This window comes from Tauraco erythrolophus, chromosome 10 (genome assembly GCF_009769465.1).
Source record: "Tauraco erythrolophus isolate bTauEry1 chromosome 10, bTauEry1.pri, whole genome shotgun sequence".
NCBI lineage: Eukaryota > Metazoa > Chordata > Aves > Musophagiformes > Musophagidae > Tauraco > Tauraco erythrolophus.
This window is the reverse complement of record NC_141474.1, coordinates 7,575,935-7,601,922: the sequence shown is the minus strand read 5'-3', so window position 1 is coordinate 7,601,922 and position 25,988 is coordinate 7,575,935. Positions and strand designations below refer to the sequence as shown.

The 25,988-nt window shown below is 39.2% G+C and overlaps 1 protein-coding gene across 1 annotated transcript in view; it reads right to left on the bottom strand.

The window, feature by feature from the left end:
- DNM3 (dynamin 3) overlaps positions 1–25,988 on the bottom strand; it is a 175,350-nt gene that overhangs the window by 42,871 nt on the left and 106,491 nt on the right. The window contains 2 exon segments of the mRNA XM_086617704.1: positions 8,365–8,476; positions 20,075–20,184. Of these exon segments, the coding sequence (XP_086473830.1) occupies positions 8,365–8,476; positions 20,075–20,184 (222 nt within the window).

Sequence of the window (25,988 nt, the reverse complement as noted above, 5' to 3'; positions counted from 1 at the left end):
AATACTATATCAATCTCTTTTTCCCTCTGCATTTTTAACTCTCTCACATCAGCAATTATTTTACTCTTACACAAATATAAACCAGGGCTGCTCTGTTTCTCAGGGAACATGGTTGCATCCAGTTTTTGTTTGAACTAGCAAATATTTAGGAGAACAAGGAGATAGTTTTTATATGAAGCCTTGAAACAGTGAGGCAGCAAGGAAGGGACTGAAAATAGCTGCCATTTTGCTTCCTCCCTGTATTTTGGGCTGCTTTCGACCCAGCCTGTGTGCACAGGCACACTCACTCGCTTGGTCTGCTCCTTTACACCGTGACTTCATTGTAAAATTCAATTCATCTGTTCAAAGCAATGACTGAAACACTGTCTATAAAATTATAGCATTTTTCCACTTAAAAAAAAAAAAAATTAAACACTTCTTCATTTAAAAGTTATTTTTAAACCTAGTTGGCCTGAAGCCAATTTTAGTCATAACTGAAGTGGATTCTTCTTTTCCTAGAATTCAATGCTTTTCTTTTCTAAAATATATTAGTTTTAAAAAAAAAAAAAAGTAGTAAAACCAGTAAATGCAGAGTTTACACTTCTGTCTACCCCATTTTACCCTCTGACATACCAGCACAGTTTGCTTTTCAACTTCCTACTATGCAACAAATCCAAACAAGGCTTTACTTTTTCTAGTTTAGGAACTTAACTCGAACATGGACTTTAGCAATCCCAGAGCAGAACCACTTACTTTCAGTTTGAATCTGGCTGAGGCACTCGTTGAGCATCACCACAGCCAGTAAGTGGCTGAGTCAGAGTTTATGTCTCAGAGATAATCAAAGACACTTCAGAAAACATGGCTGAATTTGAAAAAGAAAGCTTCATAGCCTTATTACAATGCAAAGACACGTATGGCTTCTGGCACTATATCTGTATTTACATGTCAATAGTCAAGCATGAAGTAGATGAACTGAAAGCGCTGTTATCGTATACATAGGTAGAATGAGGATCCTGCCTTCATTAAGTTCCCATTTTCCAGGACTGTCTCAAGACAGTAGGACATTTGGTCTTCTTAATGAAGCAGTGATCCAGATTCTGGGTTTTAATAAAGCTAGTCACCCCATCGCTCCAAAATTTAAAAAAAAAAAGGGAAGAAAAAATGAAAACAACAACAAAAAAGACAGACTTGAATCTAAGCAATTAACATGTCACCAAGAAGTATTTTAAGGAATAACATGCAAACTGACCTGGCAGAGAGAGTATTTTCCTTGTCTTTTCAAATGGAATTATGTTTTTCTCAAGAGAAAATTCAGACTAAATTGCACTAAATGAGTTTATATTCAATGTTCACATGTACAGTGTTATCTGCACTGTGACAACTCCACTAACTGAGATGGGAATATAGGATTTATATACTTCAGTTCTACATGCTTTGTAAGGATATCAGCACAGCAATGCAAAATAATTAGAAGATAAGAACTTTGTAGTCACTTTATCCACACAAAGTAAATTAATCAGATTTTTATTTTCCAGATTGAATTTTCTCAAGTCCGAGCTCAGCATTAAAGTGTTTGATCCTTCAAATTAAGCAAAAATGAGCGGCTAAATTGAGGCTTAAGGATGACAAAGGAAAGGTGACTTGTTTATATTAAAAAGTGTCACTTCAGGTTTTTTAAGGTTTTTTTGTTGTTTTACTTCTTGAGTGCCTAGGGATTTGGAATGAAAACTTCATAAGGACACAGCATCTATCTAATTTTTTAACCTAACAATGTTAGAAGCCTACTGAAGATGGACTTCATGAGAACATTACAGGTTTTGCTGTTGTTTTCAAACAGCAGGCTCTGGGGGGCTGTTTTGGGGGGGATTTTTTTTTTTTTTTTTTTTTTAATGATAGTAATGAAGATGCATAGGGCAGGAAATGGAGGATTAAAACACTCAGAAGCATTCAGCTCCTCTGTCTTCAGCACCTGGACTGAAGCTACAATGCTCCGCTCTTCCTCTGCGCAAGGCTGCGGAGTGGAGTTCAGTTTTAATATTAGTAAGATGGGGCTTGCCAACATGTGCTTGCTGAATGAGGTAGGTCTCCATTACCTCATTCTACACGACCCTTTTACAGATTTTATCCAACAAAGCTTTTGAAGATATATTTATCTTTAACCATGTGAGAAATCTCACTTACGTTAATGATTGTGCAACAATAAAAAGTAAATATAAAAGCAATTAGTAGTCCGCTGACAGTTATAAACCTTCTTCACTTCCCTTCCCTGCTTTTTCTTAGGAACTCATTACTCTAATGTTTATTTTCACTTTTGTAAATCTGTGAGTGCAAAGCTAAAGACAGAGGTGTAAGAGCAGGCACAATCTGAATGGGTGGGTGGGTACAGGATCTTTACATATGTATACATGACAGGAGCCACAGTACGAATGCCAGTAGGAGAGTTACAGCTCTGCTAGGTACCCAGTAAATCTGCATCTGGACAGTAAGGAAGGATTATGCAGCTTTGAGAAACCACCATGATCCTCAATCTGCCACTCCTCTCCTCTTCCGACCCCTTCTTAAAAACTCTCTTGTAACCTCTCATCAGGTTTACCCATTCTGTTTTTCAGGTCATTAAGTGTAGAAGTGTCAAGATGTCTGTGGGGTTCTGACTTCCTGCAGGCAACTTCCAGTTAATGCTACCTGTCTAACTGGGATAATGTAACCTCCAGAATCCAGTATGAATGACCTGTGTGAAGGAGAAGAGAGGGGGGACAGATGAGGATACAAGGATCCTTATACAAGGAAACGAGTCTGAGAAAAAGATCTGGATGGTTTTCATAGGGATTTCTTTTGCAGTTATGTTCTGGTTGACAGCCCAAGCCAGAGGAAGAACGTTTCTGAACATACAGCAAGAATTGCCCTTCGCTCAGAGTAAAAGGAGAGCTCGCAGATCTGCCAATCCTCACATCTCACAGGTTTCTCCTGTACTTGCTATAGGTAACCTGACTTGTGCTTGTAATTAACTCTGTATCAGATGCTACTCGTCCTGATCTCCCTGGGGCGCCCCACAGCTCAGGTCTCCAGAGAGCAGAGCTGGTCTGTGCAACTCCTGACCTCCAGACTCCGTTTCTGCCAGCCCCAAGAGTTCTTTGGTGCCCCACCTATCCCCATTATCCTTGACAGAGCATCTACAGTCTAACCTCTCTCCTCTGGACATCAGATCAGCATCCGCTGCAGCAGCAAAGCCTTAAGTCAGCATATCGTAAAGAAACATCACAAACATTACCTTGACATTTTAGTGTACACAGTTAACATTTACATTTCACACCACCTCCTATGTAAAGTCCCTCTCTCCATGCCATCAATACACCACTTCTCTTAACCCCTCCCCACCCAACACTACAAGCCCCTTTTCTCAGGCAGGCTAACAAAACAGAAGATTTTTAGTGATTCTGAGCCCAGCCACTATGAAGACAGAAATGGTCAAAACCTGGTTAAACCCACAAAAATTAAAAGCAGACAAAATTCCCCAACCTTGAGAACATTTAAAACCCACCTGGGTCTTTCCCAAATACCCCAGAAATGCTTCACGCTCACAATGAGATGCTGTAGGCAATATTTCAGGGGCTACATTCAACATTTGCTATGCAGTATCTTTTGATGCTCCAGATACATCTTCCTAAGGGTTAATATACCAACACAGGAAGGAAGGGGGGGGGGGGGGGGGGGGAAACAACAAAAACGCAGCACAAAAGCTGTGCTTCTTTCCGTGGTATGACAAACTCTCTCTGCCTCATATTCCAAAGTGTGAGATGTGCAATTTCCACTCTTAAGCTCAGTAAAAATGGCATAAAAAAAGTACTAACCCTGGGAACTGCTTGATTATTAGTTTATCAGATCAACATCAGCAAAACTGTCTTTTTATGTGCTGCTTACTTTCAAAAAAACCTACCACGCATATTTCAGCTCTCCCTCTCCACACCCCACACCCTTCTGCTGCTGTCCAGCTGGAACACATCAAGGGTCTAGAAGCCAAGTCAAATGTTGACCCCACCCTCCTCCATCCATTTTAAGGCACCTTCAAAGCCAGTACACTGATCTAGTTCAGCTTAGCCAACAACGCCAGCAAATCTGTTATTTAAGACTTTAGTGCTGGGTTTTTATAACTGCCCATTAATACAAGCTTTGATGTATGGTCAAAAAATCCAGCTGTAATGAGTTTCATCAGACTGTAGTAACCTTTCCTCAGAAGGTCTTTATTACTATACCTTCATAATCTTTGGTCCCAATACTGTTTTATAGTATCATTCTTACTGAACCGCCTTAAAAAAACAACACTCAGCAACACTTAACACATCTCTTTCCCCAAAATTAAAACAAAGAGCTGTTAATAGTTTCCTAGAAGACAGTTTTGCACCCACATTTGTAATAGGAGTTTGCTGTTAAGAATACGCAGGCAATAGTTGTGTGACCCAAAAAAGAAACCAATTTTCCTGATAAAATCCTTGAGATAGGATATGAAAGAATTTTGTAAATGGACAAAGAACTTACTCTGTTGTTCCCCTTTGCAGGATGCAGCAAGGAGGAAAGAAGAAAAAAAAAAAGAAATATTAGATACATTTATTTTACATGCAGTCAGTCTAACTTGTACAGTTCTGGAAACAGCTCAAACCAAATGAGGAACTGACTCAATGAACATTCACTGAATCCTTTAGTTAGACAGCTTCCAGGGGAGCGTAGGACATTTGCAAAGGATTTAAAACGTTCAGTGAAGTTGTAAATTCACACTGTTCTTCAAAATTTCCTCTCTACACAAACATTCTGATTCCACTTTTGCTTCCTCTAGTGTAAATCAGGAGCAGCTTCAGGGAAGTCGGTGGACACTAATACAAGGGAGAAGAAAATGAGGCCTGAAATGATCTAGGGATGGGACGGAAGCCAGAGGGATTTTCGTGCTTTGGTAATACTGAACTTCCAGTACGCAAAGCAACCCACTAAACATGTCCGCTTACCCTTGCATGACAGCCCCTCCCTACAACATGCCAATGAATGGAAAGTTTTAAGATCCAAGGCTTTTTAAAAAGCAAATATTGAACTTTTAGGTCAGTAATACAAATAAGGAGGAGATGGCATTTAGGGGAGAGGGGAAAATGAATGGACGGTGCTAGCAAGGTAAAGCGTGCAGAGCAAGTTACGACAAACATCTGTGCTATTATTATTTTTTTTAATTGCGAGTTTTGCCATGAGCTGGCATGAACAGCGCATATTACGCAGTGGGAAGTCAGCCAAAATAAACACCAGCCTACAGTTGAGAAATACAGTCTGGAAAGGTTAGTCACAAAGTTGTAGTCGTTTTTTAAAAAAGGAGGTTTTTTGGATGCATCAGTCCAGAAACCCAGCAGTAAAGTCAGCTGGTAAATGGATATCCCGTTTCAAAGTGAATTGGCCACATTGTGATTTATATCAAGCAAGCTGACTTGCATATGGGTTGGAAAAATAAAAACACTGATTCATTGCTATCCGGGTGGCTGTCAAAGCCCACGTCCTGACAAAAGCAAATCTCCCGGGGGAAGGAGGTGACTTGGCAATCCGCAAAAGAATTTGGGGGCTCGTAGAGCAACACTGAGGGATGATTAAAGATCGTTAACAAAGGAGTGAATATATGAACGTGAGTGTGCATCCCCAGGTGCAGAAGGCCTGGGAAGGCAGGCAAAATGAAGCAAGGAAATGGAGGAATGGGTGATATCTGGTCTTTAATTTTTAATATATTAATGAGATTTGTTTAGGCAAAAAGAAAAATTAAAAATCAACAACCTTTGACGTAGCTTACAGGATTCAATTAACAATGGAGACTTCATAGTAGTGGCAGTAAGTACTGAGACCCATTACCACTGTAACCACACAACTGTAAGCAGCACTACTCAAAGAACAACAGAAGAATCAATATTCTTAGTTGAGAGATTTGCCCCTGGTGAGAATTCAGAACGAATCTCTTTAACTCAGTGACAAATTCCTGCTTTTCCTGCCACTGCAGAAGGAACCCAGCTAGGGGCAAATGCGCAGGGTTTTCCATCGGCGTCCTCGTACGCGAGCCGCAGAACTGTTAATGAAAGCACGCAGCTTCGCGTCCCAACTCCAGGCTGCGCGCTGCTCTGGCAGTTACAGAAAGCAGGCCAGCTTCACCACTGCTGCGCTCCGGGTTTACAGCACTATTAATCCATTTTTCATGTCTAAGCTGCAAGTTTTCTACTTCTGGTGCCAAAGGCTCGGATACTCAGAGTTACCAGCTGTGGCTCGCGCACGAAAAAGAGCGAGAAGGTCAGTGTAGGAAGGGGCGAGGGCACCGCTTTGCCTTTTTAACTCCGGGATCACAAAGCTGTGGGGAAGCACTGGAGTAAATGTTGCTGCCATTTCCTGGCAGTCTCTCTTACATAAAACCAGTCTTTAAATCTTCGAAGGAGAAGAAAAGACTGGGGGCCGTGTCTAGAACTATTTTATATTGTCAGAGGAAAGCGTGAAACTGAGTATGCACAAGATTTCAATGAAACGCTGCTGATTTTTATTTCAGTTCCACTGAAGTTTCTCAGGTACCCTGGGCCTTGCGAGCTTCTGCTTTACGAAATTCAAAACTTTAACAGCAGACTTACAGCCCAGGTTTGGATCTGCAGCCCTGTAGGAACAAAGTGCTTTGCAAGACTAGAGCAGCATCAAGCTTCTTTCCTGCACAGCTTGACAGACTACTGGGTGAATTTCAAACTACAGGGGTTTGGAACAATAATATTCACTCTTTTTGTAATGTAAAGATAATTCCAGCTCAAAGGAGAGCTGACTCCCTTCTACTTCTGTCTTTCAAGGAAGTCTCTCATCTTATGTCTAAGACTTCTTTGACAGACTAACTTAAACAAAACTGAGAATTCTTCAGCAATTGAATACAAAATATTTTTAGGGGGAAGGGAGAGACAGGAAGATAGAAGAGAAGTTTAGAAATCCAACTCGTCTGTCTTGTTTAAATATAAAGTAACAGATATATGAATATGATAAACATGCCACAGAATACAAGATTAAACCAGAAGCAGCAGCACACTCTTTTGACATCATTATTAAAACCTGAGCAAGAAAACAAAACAATACACTATTTTGTCCCTAGTAACTAATTAGGCAACCTCTCGAAACTAATAATTGTAAAATGACTTCTGATGGTCTTAGGTAAGAACTGACCTACTGGGACAGGCAATATACTGAACAGTGATAAAAATTTATTTTTTTAAAAAAAGGTAGCCTCCTGCTAAATTTGTATTTGACCTATTTTAAAAAATCATCATCACCACTGTTCATTCCAACAATAACTGGAGAATCCAGAAGTTGAAGGACTCTCTGATTTATCTTTTGATGGTAGCCTTGAAACAGGAAGCTGAGGGTCGTTTGTGTGCATAAATAGCAGCTGCAGAGGATGGAGGCAGAATTATACTGGAAGCCATGGAAGTATCACAAGTATAAGGGAAATTTGAGGACCAGAAAGATGAAGAAGGTGGGAAGACAGCAGAAGACCCTGGCCTCAAGGGGCCTGGCCATCTCATGGAAAACAAGCAGTAAGAAGAACAAATTCCATTGAAATCAAAGCATCTTTTCTCAGAACAAATCTGCTGAAGGAATCTAGCAAACCAGCAGACTTACTGAAGAAAGGTGAACCATGCATTAGAGAAACTTTCAAAAGCTCCAGTGATAGGTATTTTTGCTAGTCAATCTTCTCTTGGGATACATCTCCTCAAAACTTCATTCGATACTAAATATAAAAATAACTTAAGTCCAAAAAATATGAAACGGTAGATGGGCAAATTCTGTTTCCCGACTTTCTGACTTTTCTGTTAAATTAATAGAGGCTTTTTTTTTACTGTATGCTGTTCAATTTGCTCCACATGACGATTAGCTGAATAAAATTGCCTTTGGAAAGGTTTAGCATGTGTTTCATACACAAAAAACATGCAGTGAATCAGTAAAATAAATATACATGATTGCCTGGAATGCTTCTGTCCGTTCTGTAATACAGAGCTTGAGGGAATAAACTCTTCAAAGCCCATCTTTACCTTCGAAGACATTAATAGAAACAATGAAGCTCATGAAATCCCAAATTGCTCAATGCTTTTACCACACAGATACAATTAATAACATTTTGGAAGGTTTGGTTGTGGTTTGTTTGTTTGTTTTTTAATATTGAGGTTTGACACATAAACTGATCTTAAAATATTTCATTACAAATATTTCAAAATTATGACAGAAGAGTCCATTGAAAAGCCCACTATTTCTTGAGGTATTTGCAGACATTGTATTTTCCCAGATGATACAATTGCTTTTTCTGACTCAAACAGAGTAGCTACTGGAAAACTAGTCAGCTGTTTAACTTACTGAGGATTTATCAGGATAGACACCGGCTCGTAGCAGAGATGCCTTCCAGCTATCCACCTCCTCTTGGGAGTCACAGGCTAGCTCAAGGAAACGGTAATCCTTGTAAACATTCCTAGAACAAAGAGCACCACATTGTAAAATGAGCATTTTACTACTCTGCATCATGCACACAGCATTTTAAATTAAAAATCCTTTGGGATCAGAAATTACTTGGTAATTGTTTTGGACAACAGAGTTTATGGGACAGGTGCTTGTTTAATAATTACATGAAGTACTTAAAAATATCTCAGAATGCTACAGCACAGCTCTGGAAATAATAATAATCTGAAAGCACCGTGAAACTACTTAAAATCAATTTTCCAGCTTTTGCCAAAACGGAGCACTTCTAAGAAAAAAAAAAAAAGCTGTTGTGATGCAGGGGACAAGCACATAAGACACACCAACAAAACTGTAGGTCTTGTGACTGATTGCTGCTGTAACCAATAAATATTGACATAATTAATCATGCAACTTTTTCCCATATTAGGTCCTTTCAGTGCATTATATACTCTTTCTAGCTTTTAGACATTATCAGTAAAAGGGGAAAAAAAACAATGAGAATCAGATATTTTAAAAAAAACAAACCAAACCTCTGATGCCTGCCATCGTAGTAAGAAAATTGGGACACGTTTAAATAACACCTCTTGCAGGTAATTCATATAATTAGATAAATATAGGGAATCACTTAACGGAAGAACAGAGAAAGGAGGAAAAATACATAATATGTAGGAAGGCGGTACTTGTAAATTCTCCAATAAACAGAACAGATTTTCCCCTCACGGTTTAGCCATTAGTTTCCAAATTCAAATTCTACATACAGACCAGATCGCTGTAAATTTGTCAGCCAACAGTCTTTTTAGGAAAGGCCACAAGCTTAGCTGATGAAGGTTAGGAAACCACATTTTGCTAGATCTTAACGATTGCACAAGCACCAATCTTGCATCGCAACCGGGCTGTTTTCTTTCCTCAGCAATCTATGGAGAAGGAGGAGCAGGGCTGGAGAGGGGACTTGATGGAGATTGCTGAACTTTCAAAGACAGCAACGACAAGGGGTTCTTCGGTTTCATTATCATAGAATGGCATAGGCTGGAAGGGACCTTAGAGATCATTTAATCCAACCTCCCTGTCATGGGCAGGGACGCCTCTCAACTAGATCAGGCTACTCAAGGCTCTGTCCAACTTGGCCTTGAACGCCACTACAGAGGTCATTTCTACCCCATATTTTGAGAAAATCAATTTGAATACACTATAGAACCAGGAAATAAAGCTATTATTATCCCTGCCTAGACAGATTTCTTTAGCATTCAGGGACTAGTGGGATCTCACCATCACACTGGAGGGACACAACCAACTTGATGTAATTCCCACTCACAGAAGCGCTTCTCCCTTACCAACAATGTCACCAGACAGCTCCTAGCCCTGCTTTTTGGGGCAGCCTCAGGAAACATATGGGTAGAAAAATTGTAACTGAACAGTAAATGTTCATGCCTGAGCATGAAGAAGCCATGACACTTAATCATTAAATTAGCAGCTGTGAAACCACAGTATGGCAATCTCAGTTTACCCACCTCTGAATAGAGGGAAATCAGATTTTTTTAGCAAGCTTATGGATGGCTTCAAAACCTCAAAGAATAAAGGACATACGCAGGTTTCCTTATGTCAGTGACACTCTCACCAATTCCAACGGCTACATCTGAGCCCCAAGGCAGATGTGCTCAGCACCAGGCTTGCACCACCTCTGAGTGTCCAGATTGCAGATGCCACTGGAACATGCTCCAGTGCTGCTCAGGGCAGCACACACGTGTTTCCTCCCCAGAGAAACCCGCAAAGGGATGAAAAGATGCTAAAGGGTCAGGTCCCATAGTTTAGGCAAAGCCACTGACAGTATGAATGACTGAAAGCTCTGTGGATAATTTTATTGATTAGAAATTTTAAATTAAGGCTTTTTCTTCTCTGACTCCAAATGTACTAATCCTGCCTTAAGGCAAATAATAGCCTGGATGACCTCCTCAGATGTCATTATCTTGAACTGATGAAAAAACACTTGATTTTTATTCAGTTTGCAATACCGTGGAACTCCAAGTCAACATTTACCAAACAAAATAAAGACCTCAATAAAAACAAAAAAGAGAAGCAAAAATGAAATCGCCAGAGAAAAATGCTTTAATTTATTGTTAGGAGAAACTTTTACTGAGATAAGTTTTTTGGCTAAGTTAACTCAGCAGCCCTAACTTGGAAGAAATAGGAAGCTGAAACGGTAAAAGCACACTCTCAGAAAAGATGACTAAAAATAACAATAGAGCAAATAAAAGCTGTAAAACACAGCAATAGGGAAGTTCCAAAAATACTTATCTGCGAGAGCAAAACAACATGACACCAGCTTGTGAAAACATTTTTTCAGGACTGTCATGTTATATATTAAACTTTTTGGCATTTTGTGACTTGCTACATCAAGCATAGCTGTACGAGAAGGGATTTTAGCCAAACGCTTTGAATGCATGGGAGCTGACAGTCCTGGATTCCTGTCTCCCTATCAAGACTTTTCCTAGGTCTAGGAACACCTCATGACCAAGTGATGGATGTCCCCAGCTCTGCAAGTGTCCTCTCCCTCAAGTATCTGAGAGCTCCACCATTTTAGTGTAGCTAATCTTACCTCTCCACCACCACAAAGGAACACAGGTTCCAGGTTCACAGCACAAATAAGGAACTGAAGGACACACGCACTGAGCCAGACCTGACAGGGAGCTTGCAGCAGGGTGAGTAAATGGATGCTTGCCTCCCAACGCAGCTTCCTTGCTACTAGACTCCCTCTGCCTGCCTTTCTTCCAGAAAGGCTGACAGGCACAGGAACTCTTCAAAGCAAAAAAAAATGAAGTAACTTCTGAAAACAGTGTGTCCTTTTTCTATTACTAGTGGAATCCTACAAAAACACATTAACATGTTTTACTCATTAGGAATCCACTGGCATCTCATGGAAAGCTGTAAAAACGTTCTTGAAAACAATTCAGATTTTCTGGTTTGTTCTCTCTTCCACTTTCCAAAATTGCTGAAGATATCAGCACAGAAACAGTTACTACTCAATCCTCACCTAGTTAATGCATATGGAATACAGCAAGGTGACGCTACCATTCTCATCTCTACAGCAGCTAAATGGGATGTTACGCACCAAAGAGAATGATATACTACAGGATACCAAGAAGTTAAAAAGATGAACTCTCAACAATACAAATCCTGTTGAACTTCAGGCATCTTTAAATCTAAGGGATTGTAGAAACAAAACAGATACAATAAATGGGAACGTGCCTAGAAGTACAATTCATGCGTAACATTTCCCTTGAATATGTAACATTTTTTAAATGTGAACACACAACTGGGGAAGCTGTGTGCAAAGCTATGTGCGTATATACATCTACCTATGCTGCTCCCTCCTGTCAAGTCTCATTATTGTAATTTAATATCCTGCATAGTACTTGAAAATATATCTATAGTGGCATTACTGGAAATTAACACAATACTACTTTTTTTCCAGAGTGAAAAATACAAAAGGTTACTATTTGTTATCTGCAGGTTTTATTATACTCTAGATAAATAAACCTCAAGAACCGCATTCCAGAAAAAACACAACATAATCGCTTATGGAGATGAACAGACAATTGGACTAAAAGGATCATTTCCGATTCCGGAATGGTTCCACATTCAGGACATACCTTCTCTAGGCCAGGCCCATTACTTGAGAGTCCAGCAGACACTCAGCTGTAACTTTGCTTACCCAGCAACTTCTGCACTTCATTATTACCTTTGTTTCCAGCACACTGGATTCCTTTCCCCCATATACTTCAGAGCCCAAAGTGAACTTTCTAATGCAGAAATGACCTTTACCTTGTCCATAGGTATTTCTTTAACCCCTCCCATCACAGGAGAATCATAACATAAAAATGGAGAGGAATAAAGTATTTGAAAGTGATATAAGAAAGATGAAACAGAGAAGTGCCAGATAAGTTTGAAGACAGCCTGGCTGAGAGTTACTGAGATTCCTGTCCCAGCCGGGGTTGTCAATGTTGCATAGGGAAGGTTTGATTGCCTGTAAAACTGCAGAACAATACAATCCAGGACCAACAGGTGAACAACACACAACTGAAAATCTCTAAGAACGAACTTTCTAGTTGCCTACTACAGTAGAGGCAATACCAGTAGGTTTCCCTCTAAGCAGCTGCACATCAAAATTGCTTGCTATCTGAGCAGACTCAACTGCTAGACCTCAAGATGTATGGTATCCCTTGCAATTACTTAATATTAAGACAAAGTTAAATATTCATCTCCAATAAACCTGTAAAGAATTTAAGAGCAACCACTGCGGACACATTACAAATCCAGTTGATATATGTGCATATATTAATGCGTCTCCACAGATTAACTGTATGCATAGACAGTTTTTAGATTGAGTTGGATCTGGAACATTTCAGTAGACAAAGATGTACTGTATGTGCATGTAATTTTTTTTTTCATATATAGAGAAAATACAAACCAAGATTAAATGAAGACTCGTTTATTCTTGCCAATATGGGAGGAGTCAGAACAGCAACTATAGAGCAAGAAATTTTTAGAATTGTGCCTATAAGCCACTTCAATGCTCCAAAGAACACAAAATCACATTTGACTTAAACAGTCACACTGAAACAAGTGAGGCTACTCACAGACTGAAAGATAAAGGAATATCATCTTCCAAAGGGATTTCAAACAACTGTGCTTATCATCTCATACAATTTTTTGGTAAATGTCTGGTCTTTTTATTAGAATGCAGAATTAAAATTAACATTTAAAAAATCTGGAACCAAATGCAAATTGGCCCAATTTTATTCTGTGAAAATCATAAAAGATTTAATTCTTAGATACTTCTTATCTGATTGAAAATGAAATAATACAGAATATGGGTTTCATAAATAGTCACCTAAAATGAAAAAGGCAGAAAATAACACAATCCATATACTCCAAATATACATGCACAATTGAGAAAGATAATCTTGGATGAAACTCTGCTGTATGTTCTCTACTTATTCAACCTGCAATTCCACTGTATACACTCTGCTTATTCAATCTTGGTCTTAATCTACCCTTTTTAGACACCTGTAATTACACAATGGCTGAATATAGGCATTACTTTTGCATATAAGAAAGCTCTACTAGAAGCTCTGCAAATCACATATTGTAAAGAAACATAAATGACCATCTGCTCTGAGTTAACAGCAATGACTAACATTTTCTATCAAGGCGTGCCATTTCAGATTGGTCCAATGTGAATGCTAATTAAAATTAATTACATATGTCTCTGAAGATTTTTGCCTTAACATCCAGTAAAACCAAAGAGACGATCTCTGAGACAATGTCGTTAAATAATACCACTTACACATTTTACCACCTAACTCATGCAAATGGTCTCCCAGAAGTATATGGATCTTCTCAAGTTCACACACACAAAACCACACAATTTTAAGGTGAAAATGAACAGAAGATACGCTGATCAATATTATAGCCAAGCCTGGACGATGAAATATGTGAAGTTCTATATGTAATCCAGAACAGAAATGTAGCCAAAACTAACGCCACATAGGCCAAAATCTGCAGTAGTAACAGTAACTGGCACTAAAATATTCCGTAACTCCCTGTTGAAGAAGGTTGGATCCGTTTTGTGGTGAGGGGTGGAAGCCTGTTTCGGAATCTGCGTTGGGGCCACACAGGCGCAAAAGCTGCTCACAGCTGTCAGAGCCTCACCACGCACGGAGGGAGTACGTCTCCTGCTCCTGCTCCAGCCCTGTGCTGCTCTGGATGGGGCACAGCGGGACCCAGACCTTGCTGGGTCACAGTGAGCATGCAAGGAGAAGCTGTCCTGCAGGCTGAGACAAGTTTACCAGCCATGACCAACGCTTACAACACCCGTGTCTCTCGTAGGGGTCACCAACATGTCAGATCCCACACAACCACTTTGGGAATTTTGTTGATTTACAGTGTAACTGTCGTATTTAAGGTATGGGTTTGGCATTGCTGTTTCCTTTCCCTGAGAACCCCTTTTCCCTCTGCAATACCAGTTTTAAACCTAAATAACTGCATCACCTATCCACCATACTATGTTTTATTTATCACACAAAGAATTCTTGTCAATTATGTCAAAAAGGAAAGATTCCAGAAAAATAAACACAATCTTTTTTTTTTTAATGGAATGGACTTGGTGCATAAAGGCTAGTTATTGCTTCGGTTTGTATATCTTTCCTTTTCTTAAATATTGTACTCACCAGCATCTTAGAAGTTTGTTTACAAATGTTAGCAGCTATATTCTGGATTAAAGTTGTGGGATTTTTTAATTAAATAGATTCTCATTCTTCCATTTCTAACAGAGAGGGCTCTGAATAGCTTACAGTTCAGCTCTTCCTGGGGCTTAGCTTTCTGAGTAATTCAAAAACAGTAACTAAACATACGTCTCATCTTAGGCTTTCTCCTTCAGCCTGGCTTCCATCCAACACCTCCTCTGACCCGGTCTCCTTTCACTAGTTCCCTTTATTTTGGCTCTTGCCCAATTTCCCTTATATATGGATAGCAGTTAACTAGTTGTTGTCCATTAGAAGAAATTTGGTGCTTAAAGCTCTAGTGCATTTGGAGTCCCAGAGAAGATTTGTTGAATGGCAACATTCAACCAACAACGCGCACTCAAAATAAATACTGTCATACCTTTCACTTAGTACACGTATTATACTTTCCTGGGTCCTACCAGACAAGCACAGTTTCTTGTGCAATACAATTCCTGACAGTCAGAGTGTATCCAGGAGTCAGGAGCGAAAATATATCATCTGGCAGTTCTATTTCCAGTCCTATTGTGTGCTCTCAAGCCTTCCTTTTGATCTCTCTCCTCTTGACATTCATCTGTTTCTCCAATTAAGGATCTGTTTCTACAATAAGCCTGCCCCAGACAGTCAGCTCTCATGCAAGGATGGTAGGTTCTGTCACACTCTTCATGATTATTGAAGAGCATTCAGCTCTCAGGAACCTATTATTTGAAGGCAAACAGGAACAGTTCTGTGCTTTGAATTTGTTCGTCGCATCCCTCTATCATACAGAACCACAGAGGTGAGGAAAGCAACACCGTTACTCAGTTTTATCTGGATCCTGGTTGGGCAGGAAAGTAAAAGACTCTGAGACCTGGTGGGATCTTCCTCTGCAAGGAAGGAAGAATTTCACACACTTGTTCTGCTTCTTTGGCTCCAAAGAAAGGAACACGTCTGAAAAGCAACAGAGCTTCCTGTATGAGACAGACTACTGATAAGGGACTCTCCACTAGGTAACTCTTCCTCATTTTACACTTGCTACTTCCAGTATTGGTAGGAAAGGCTTGAAAATTTACCAACTCAATGAACAGTCTACTACCATTTCATTATCCCAAAAATCTTTAACTAGTAGAAACTCTTCTGCCACAAAAGAGAAAGAATTAAACTCTCCAGATTTGGAGAAGAGGTGGAAAGGAAGCTTTTTCTCTGTAACAAAAGAAGAGACTTTTTGCTCATCATTCCTTTACTTAAAAGAGAACTAGTATTTAGATGGCAGTTGTAATACAGTAATACAATTTATTGACCAGCAAATCAGGAAAAAAGTCTAACTACTCTACTGCAAAGGCAAAAGACTACCTCAGAATTACACAGAATCTAGTAAAATAGTGCTATGTGGATCCTATAGTCAACTGAGCAAGATCATGAGAAATAATGACGGCTTGCCCTTCTTAATTAGGGGGAGATGGGACTGTTGCATAGATTCCAAAAGGAGGCAAATTGATGACTACAGTCCTTGTTCCAGACTACAGTACTTAGCTAAGAAGCACCAATCAGCAAATAATTTTTACAGGAAATTACGTGGGGAATAGACAAAGTGTTTGGAATGAAATCCTAGAAGGAAAGCAAACTTTCTGAGATGCACAGAATTTGTTTTGTTTGTTCTTAAACTCTGCACAAGAGTCTTACACATTCATCAACGAGGACATCACAGGTTAATCTACTGCATGTAAGCATAGGCACTGACAAAATCCTCCCTCCTCCATTTTTAGCTCTGCCTAAGAAAGTCAGTCAGCAGCTACATCTACACAGCTTCACGTTATGTTTTACAGCAGTATTGCAACCAATAGTTTTTTTCCTACAATATAAGTATTTTCAAATACTTTTAATATATTTGATCTCTTTTCCAGTCTAAAAGACTTGCCAGCAGTTTACTGTGGAGGAGAAAAGGATGGTTAACCCAAAGGAGCACTCACTTTCTTGACAGCTTTAGGTTTAGGCACATATTGCTTGACCCTACAGCTCAATTTCAGTTGCTTAAAAGCAGGCTTATGCAGAAGGACATGGCCAAAAATGATCCAGGAATCAAAGGGCCCTCACTCTAATATACTTTGTTTCAATATCTAGTACTGCTAAGGAAAATAAACTAGAGGAGTCCATCTCCAAAGGTCTTCCATGGCATCTATAAATTCAGTAGATGGGCCCACCCGAAAACTTTAATAAATTACCTCGTTTGCTGAAAAAAAATCCTCACCCCCCCCATTCTTTAAGCAATACTACATCTATTTCTCACCAAGAGTTTTTATCCCTCTCCCTTTTTTTTAAAAAAAAAATAATTACAAAGTAACAGGAAAAGAATTTAATTATTTCACAATGCAGCCTTTTCATAAACATACAATTATGTTCATTTCATGAGAATTTATCTTCACTGTGAAATCAATCATCACAGTCTCCATTTACTATACATTACCAAGTCACATTTGATTCCTGTCAGAGAACTGTTGACTTCTGCAGTAAATCAAAATGACAGATACTGTTAGTTTCCTTCTGCATCTATCCCCAAGTCTCAGCTAGCTCAAGATGGTTTTTCCTTCTATGCACTGAAATGAGCATTTTCCTGGTAACTATATTTCAGAACTGGAAAGGTTTTCATACATGGAAAAAATGCAGTGCATAATCCAGGAAACTATTGAAATGTACAGTATCAGAAACATATGGCTGTAGCAAATACCTATGCAGTGAGGGGCGAGGAATGAAAAAGAGAACAAGCTTATTAAATTTTTCCTCCTAACGGGATTTTGCTTGAAAATTAAAATACTTTAATTGAACATAAAGAAAGTTTGCATAGCCAATGAAAAAAAAAATGCTGGAGATTATGGGAAAAAGAGATATAGAATAATCTCCATGCTGTCATGGAAGCTGGAACAGATGATTTTGCCTTTGTTCTTTAATGATCTACATCTTAAATAGCAAAATGGTTCCATAACCAGAACACTCAGTGGGCAAACTCAGAAACAGAAAGCTGAGTTCTTTCTCAACTGCTAGGGCTTTTTTTAATTAAAAAAAAACCAAAACAACAACAACAAAAAAACCTCAGCCTGAAACGAAGTTAATTTTCATATGAATTTTGAAAAGCAAGTCATATTCATACACACATTCAGAAATCAACGCAGTAGCATAAGGTAAAACAACAATGAGACTCCTTATTTCAACAGATCTTTACTGATTCCCTGTTTCAGTTTCTGTAAGGATCTGGGCCAGGGAACAAAGTCCCAAGTCGAGGGCCAGGTCACTTCACGCGAGCCCCAATATCCCTGCTTCTGCTGACACAAACTATGAATTTAGGATTTCCACTTTAGTGCAAGTGATATTAAACTTGTTTTGACCAATATGTGCCAGCAGGCAGATTTTTAGAAATATCAAAAATCAGCTCTTTTATAGTAACAGAGGAATTGACGCTGTAAGAAGAATTCAATAAATATTTTTTCAAGAACAAGTTCTGCCTCTTTTTAAGGTGGAAGACTGTCCTCACAAACAGCCTCTCCCAAGGCAAAGTCTTTTTGCCGTCTTATCGCTGTACTGTCAAGTCTTAACATGCCCGTATAGGTGTAAGGATGTTTTTAGAGCAGCTTGCGGATGCTGGAGGGTCCACTCGCAGCCCAGATGGGCTGGGTTACTACAGACATGGCAAACATTTCAGACATCTGATTTTGAAATCCTTGCCGTCCACTGCGTGTGTGATTCAGTGAAAATGTGAATGTGCAGCTATATAACACCCAAATAAATCCCTAACTTGCCAATGGAAATGCATGCTTCTCTTGGATTTTCACAGCAGTTCAGTGAGTAATATTTAAGATGATGAGAATATTCAAAGCCATTGGCCAAAACAAAGGAGAAACAATGAGCTAAAATTAACAGATTTCTCATGGAAGCAACTTAATATGTACAGCTGATATTAAGCCACCAGGATAAAGTTATCTTTCTTGACTGATGTACATGGAATGTTGGGACAATTCACACGTATCTAGAGCAGAATAATCAGAATTACATTAATTTCCAGCATTTGAAGATCATTTATATTTTTAAAAACATGAAAAGTTTTTCAAAGCTTTTTTCTGTGCTCCAGAAATGCAAAGGGTCAAGCGCTTGAAATCTTATTCCCAGCAAGTATGTGTGCAACATACTTTTAAAGGGCATCTCCTGGCAGACAATGTCCACATGTAGGCTAGCTGAGATGTCAGCAGATGTAGGCAAGGCCTTCCTGGGTAGTTCAGAGCGAGACTCACATTGCGTCCTCATGTTTCTGGGGCCAGCAGAAACTTGACAGCCCAGAAATCCTGTGCTTTGCTTTTGCTTTGCAGGAGGGAGGGGCATTCTTTGCTTCTGAAGGGACTATTTCTGGCCAGTTCAGGAGTAACAACAGCTGGCTCTGCAGGGAGCCTCATCCAGCCCTCATCATCTTGAACAACATCTGAATGTATTGCCAAGCTTTGGCAACGCAACGGGAGAGCGAGTGTGAAGGGACTCAGCAGAAGAGAAGAAGAAAACAAGGGCATCTATCCATGCTACCACTACAATTAATTTTACTTATTGTCCTGAAAAAGAACTTACAGAAATTGCACCTTATCTGCTGAAATGCAATTCCACTGAGACAGCTGCAAGTGCAACTCTCCTCTTCAGTAAAAAAAAAAAAAAAATAAAAATTTACAGGTCACTTGTATGTCTTTAAGTGTTGTCATGTTTCCTTGACTTATTTGTGCACAGTAATCTGAACTGGCTATGCATCAGCAGTATGCCAGAGTACCCACACAACTTAAATCAGAGCATAGGGTCTGAAAGGAAAAGTATAAGGCAAACACTACAAAGCAAAGATTCTAATTAATTAGGGAGGCAGAGGGATCTCATTTGTTCGCCATTCAGAAGTATTGAAACCCAAACAAACAATAGACCGACTCCCAAGATTACAGACAGGCAAGATTTTCCACTGGAGAAAGTGAAAAGCAATGACGCTTTTGTGATTTACACCAGTTGAATCTGGTCACAAGGTACAGAAGTCATGAATGTTTTGGTAAGCCTACGTGATTGCCAAACAAAACAAAAATAGGATCAGGAGATGATTATTCAGCCATACAGGAAAACTAGATGACTAATCATGGAGCTGTTTCACCCCGTGAGTGGCTAGGAGGACACTAACCTTTCATCCCACAGTTATGCAACAGCAAAGAAGGAGATAAATCAAGAGTATCAAGATCTTTGTCCGCTCAATATAGTGGCAATACCAGAACTGCACTCCTAGTTATTAAAATGCTAAGCTAGATACAGTTTTATAGAAGTATTTGCAAAATAGCACATTTTCTTACCTCTGCTCTGTGTTAAACAATGCAAAGATATGTTTGCTAGACATAAAGCTCTTCTCAACATCTCGCACTTTCAAGTTGTCCAAAGGAAGCATATACTTCTTCTCTTTCTCCTAGAAAAAAAAAAAGATTAAAATACCATGTGAGAAGTCTCAAAGAAGCCTGGTCTCAGCAAGCTCTGTTTTGTTGGTAATACCTTCAGTGCATTTGTTATCATAAGGCAATACTCAAAATTGAAATCTTATTCCCAGCATCTTTCACAGACATATCTGCAAGAGAAACCTCAATTCCAGTTCTGTTTTTCACTGATTTAAAATATTTCCTAATAAAATTCCATCTCAAACGCATAAGAATCTACATTTATTCTTCTTCAGACTTAACTAAAACGGAAGTACCAAATCAATACAGAACTCTTTTACCATGTCTGTGTAGCAACTGGAGTAACCTGTGCCATAAAATTAATCTCTATCTAGAATGACTATTATGAATTATTTAGAGGTGGCATTTGAAGATCCGAGGGATAAATTTTCATTCCTTCAGTGGAAAACACAAAAATCATACAAATCAATCGAAATCATACCAACATCAATGTTTTACATACACCATACACAGAAAAACCCCAGACTCTAATCTAACCAGCTCGTTTTCCAAACAGCAGGAATGATCTACTCTTGCTGTAGCCACCACCTTTCACATTTTTTCCACAACTCTCATTTACAGCACATTCTCATCTACAGCACAATCACTATAATTTCACCTTTTCTCGGTTTCTTGCCTCCTGTCACTTCAAATTGACTAGTAACTCTCTTAAGCTACTTTATGATGTCAGCACAAAAAAGCCCTAAGATAATGAGCTGTTCCTATTGTGTTAAACTTCTTCGAAGTCCTGGTTTATCCATCAGTACCAGGGCAAAACTCTCCATTTTGCTTTGCAAATACACCTGATGCTAAGCAGATGCCATTCAAAGACAAGAAGGGCAACACTTGCATCCTCCTACACCCAATCTGGTTTTGCACATCATGATAAAGTTGCTAATGATGGTACTAACACAGTACAGAGTTTAACAGCTTTCAAAGGCCATTAGGATACTGTTAAGGCTAGTGGCATTACCATGGCAGCAATGGAATGGGAAGAGGATTTATGCCCTGGAATTTGTGCAGCAGATACCAAATGGAGTTGTCAAGAATTTGGCTACCCAATGACTCTACGTAAGTTCATTAAATCACCAAAGGTGGAAAGCTCAGCTTTCCGTACAGTCCCTTATCTGCCAACATGAAGCAAGACTGACTAGTCTCTGTTTAGCCATCATCAGAACCAGCTGTAAAGTCTAGCACGCCTTGCACTTGCTGGAGAACTGTGAACTGGGACATCACTTACTGTGGTTGTCTCAAGTAAAAAACATGCATATGATAATAGTTTATTGTATGCCTTAAAACAGAGCAAGGGGGACAAACCAAAGTAGGACTCATTTTTCTCACAGAAGTAACTTGCACTGCGCAGAACTGGAAGAAGTCCTAGCTAGACTGAGATGTGTGTACTGTGACGGCAGATGCAATTCGACTTGGCTAAGCTTCAGCAGATTGCAAAACAAAACTGGATGAGAACGTACCTAAGAGTGAAACTATAAAAATAGTGACGTGTCCAACAATGGCTCGCTTTCCTAGACAGCTTCATAACAGGCCTCCATAGAGGAAAAAGTGTATTTCAAAGGCCCTTCTGGAAAAGCATGGTTTCTACTGTCTTGTTTGTTGAATACAAAAATTACCAAATCTAGTGTGAGAGTATTACATAAAAAGTATCTGATGGATTTTCAAACTGTCTCTAGCTTAGCCATCCTAGAAATTATTACCCACAAAAGATCATACACATGTATACTCTTCACTCTCTCATTTAACCACAGTTCCGATGAAGGAGTCTAGTTCTGTGCCAGTCTATAGCTATTTATCACAGTTCACATCTATATTCTGCTTCCAGGGAACATAGACCCTCTGAAGCTTTGGAGCTCTCCCTGAAGGGAGAGTATCCTGTCATCCATTCAGTAAGTATTACCACTGAGATAAATAAAACTAAGCAACATAAATTCATAATTTACCAATAAAAAAGTAAATAAATAATAGCCAATGAAACTAAATAAAGAACTTATAGATCAGATAGTTACGCATAAAAACTAGAAGTACACTGCCCTCTAATACTGAATTTTATTGATATGATCTGTTTCGATATTAGAAATATATGTCTAAATAGCTTTGGTAGCATTTACAAGGTAAAAATGTGTTAGCTTTGCTGCCATGACAAAGTGACACAGACTTGAAAAACATCTTAGCATATAAATTCAAGAGAATATATATTAAAATTTGTATTAAAAGCAAACATTTTTTTTCAGTTGAAAGCTGGACTGCATGGTAATGTAAGATACTTTGTTTTCTATTTCAAACATGTAAGACAAGTTACATACAAAAAAGAAGCATTTAGGCAGAAATATCAATGTTATTTATTCCATCATAACTATGAAAAAACTTAAAATTATCTTCATTTTTATTCTTTAAAACTTACCTTTCACTATTACAGAATATGCTTATAATGATTTACTATTTAATTACCAGAAATCCAAGAAGTTTCTGATGAAGTGTTTTTTCTGACAGGCACTATTTACTGACAAACCAAGCAACCACAGATGAGTAAAAATAGAAACCAATGAAAAAAACTATACCAAGAATTCGATTGTCTAAACAAAAATTCCACAAGCAGGCAAGTTTTATAAATGCTTGATGCCAAACTGTGAGAAAGTGTTTCTTCTGTAGCCACCAGGAAAAAGGAAATGCCTACTGAAGGCTAAGAAGTGGTTGGTATTTATTTACATGGCCTCCTACCCACACGCTGAGACAGCGCCGTTTCCAAAAACGGGAAATCATAGGGTGCCTATGCTTGAAGCTAACAGAGACAGTATGTAACTTTTGGGAGATCAGACTTAAATACTGCTTAATTCCAGGAGAAAGGTATTACTGCAGCATTAAAGTGTGGCAGCAAAACCCACAGCAGCACTTTTTCAAACAAAGAGGAAAAAAAAAGTACATATAAATGGAGCATGAGCTAATTCAACAGCAGATGAGCCCGACATCATTTCAGCCTTAGCTCAATTAATATTATGTTATGGTAGGGTAAAAAAAGCTCCAGCCAGGACTATCTGTGCGCGTTTCCCATCCTGAGAGGCTGACAGCATAAGAAATAGGGAATGCATGAAGCCTGGGAGGAATGGGGCTAGGCACACTTCTACAAGTGACGACACGCACATAACTGTGGGTCCAGTTTGCTCCCCTCAGCATTTGTTCTTTTTTATTTATAGATTTTTATTTTTATAATGGGGCAGAGAACTTAAGCGTGACACGAGGGGAAAAACCAGCACATGCTGATCTCATGTAGAGACTTTGCTTCTCTTTTTCCTACACAGTGCAGAAGGAAAAAGTGGGAGGTAGTGTGGCCCATTCCTGTCTTTTTGACATAAAAAAAAAATTTTCCCATAATGCATCTTAGAAAAACAAACCAACCTGCTAGCCTGGGGAGGCCTTCCCACCCTTGAGACGATGTTTCACCACTCGTGGGCATAAGTAGCACTCACATCCTTAATGGACTAGTTCTGTTCTCTGACAGGCGAGTGAGCTGCCAGGAACTGACAGCATGATGTAAATATGCCATATTACAACTGCCCCTTCCTTCTGCTGTGTTTAAACGTACTAAAAATAAATACTGCTGAAGTCCAAAATGGCACAAGGGATGCAAAAAATACAACAGCAGCTCCCCTTCCCCCAGCAACGTCCCAGCCAGCACTTCCAAGCTCATGAACTTCATTTTCAGCCAGGGGCAGAAATCATTCTCCACTTTTGGAACTTTGTAGGCTCTGTCAAAACAGCAGAAGAAGAAACCTTGGACACAACATTAGCTAACTGGATTACAAGGGGAACAGAATTCCTTTGCTTCCAAGAAAACAGATTGTTAAATTATCTTATTCCAGTTATCAAAGACGATCCTCATTTTTATTTGTCACTTCAAGATGGCTACTGTGCAACTGCAGCATGCAGGACAAACTCCTCATTTTGTATCCTGAGGAACAGAAGCAAAAATTCACGCAGGACAGTTTAAATATATGATGCTCAGCTGCTGCAAGGCAGGTCTGAGCCTGAGCATTGGCCTAACCCCACTTTCGGTTACGTCATGGGGAATTGAGCTTGTTGGCTCACCACTTTGTAGTGTTTTTTACAACACAAGCTTCCAACTGGGGCTTCATGGCACCAACCAAACCTTGTCTGTGCCGACTGTGGGGACCACAAGTCCAAAGAAATCAAGCTCCCAACTGGAAGTGCAGGTGACGCCGGGTAAGTTGGAACAAAGGCTGGTTTACAGCAGGATTCATCCGTCCATTCAGTACATCATTTGTACTGAAAGTACAACTCTCGAGTAACTGCTGCGCGCTGATAGCAAATACAGGTATCCGTGAAACGCCTCTGCTATTAGTAACAGGCATTAACAAGTATCAGCATTAATGGGGTAAACCAGCAAACTACTTTAAAACCATAAACTGAGGAAGGACAGCATTGAATTAAAGCTTGGGAACAGCAGATAAAAAGGTTGGCATTTCTGCCCCTGAACTAGATTTCCGGACTGGCACTGTACTACTCTCTGTATTTGTTTCCAGGTCAGTAACTCTGGCCTAATACTTCCCTGACTCACAGACGTTGTGCTAGACCTTGTTTTTCCGAGCTGCTGGGTTTGTGATGGCAAGGCATGATTAAGGTATTCTGCAATCAGAGTGCTAAAATGTGTAGGTGGAACACCAAAGCTGAGCAACTACTTGGCAAAGCAGTTAAGCAGTAGAGTCAAAAAATAATACCAAAAATAAGATGCTCTACAATACTATACTCTCTTAGATGGATCCCTACCCCCATTTTATAGACAGGAATAGACACAAGAAGCAGTGGCTTGTGAACCTGCTGAGCCACAGTGATCTATATTAAAGAAAAGAAAAAAGTAAGAAGTGTGAGGAAATGCTGGTGGTGGGCTGAAACTATGCCTGTTTACTCCTGTGAAGGAAAGGCTCAGACTTGTTTACACCTAGGAGCTGCTCTCACTGCCAGTGCAGAATAGCCTACTCTGTGGCATCTGATGAAAATGCAAACTATGAAGATGTCTCATAGCAACTTTTATAATATTTAAATCAATATCCAAGAATTAACCATATTCTAACTTAGAGTATACCCAAGAGAATTTTACTGTGTTTCTATTTCCATTTATTTTTCTCTCTCAGTTTAGAAAGCCACACAGCATCTTCAGAACGGTCTCTGCTTTACCACACTTGGCTTTAAAGTATACCCTGAAAAATGAAGCATGACATACTTAAATATTACTGCGAACTTTTGAAGAAAAACAAAGCAAGTTACTTTATTACAGACAGCTTAGCAAAGAGATTCAGGCCTGAACATGCTCCTGGGTACAGCTGTAGAAAACGTAATTCTAAACTGTCTATAAAATGAAGAAGGAGCTGCTTTAACAGAAAAACAGTGCATACATAAACATTCTAACATTTTTATGAAAGGCATAGCAAACGAATTCTAAGTTGCAGATGAAAAGACCATGTTTCTTCTACCTCTGCACCTCTCCCTCCAGTCTTCTACCATCAACTCCTACACGGCTTTAGCTGTTGATAACAGAAAGCATTGAAGCCAAGTGCTTTTTCAAGTTTCTTTTCTTTGATCACTGAAACCAGATTCAAACCACCACAGATTCTGATTCTTCAATAAAGCCAACCACACGGGCATCAAGAAGGACTCTCATATGTACAAATGATTCCCTACACACTCAAGTGAAAGTTTTCAGACAAAAACTTTAGGCAAAAAATGAAAAATTATTGTCTTGCTCCCTGAG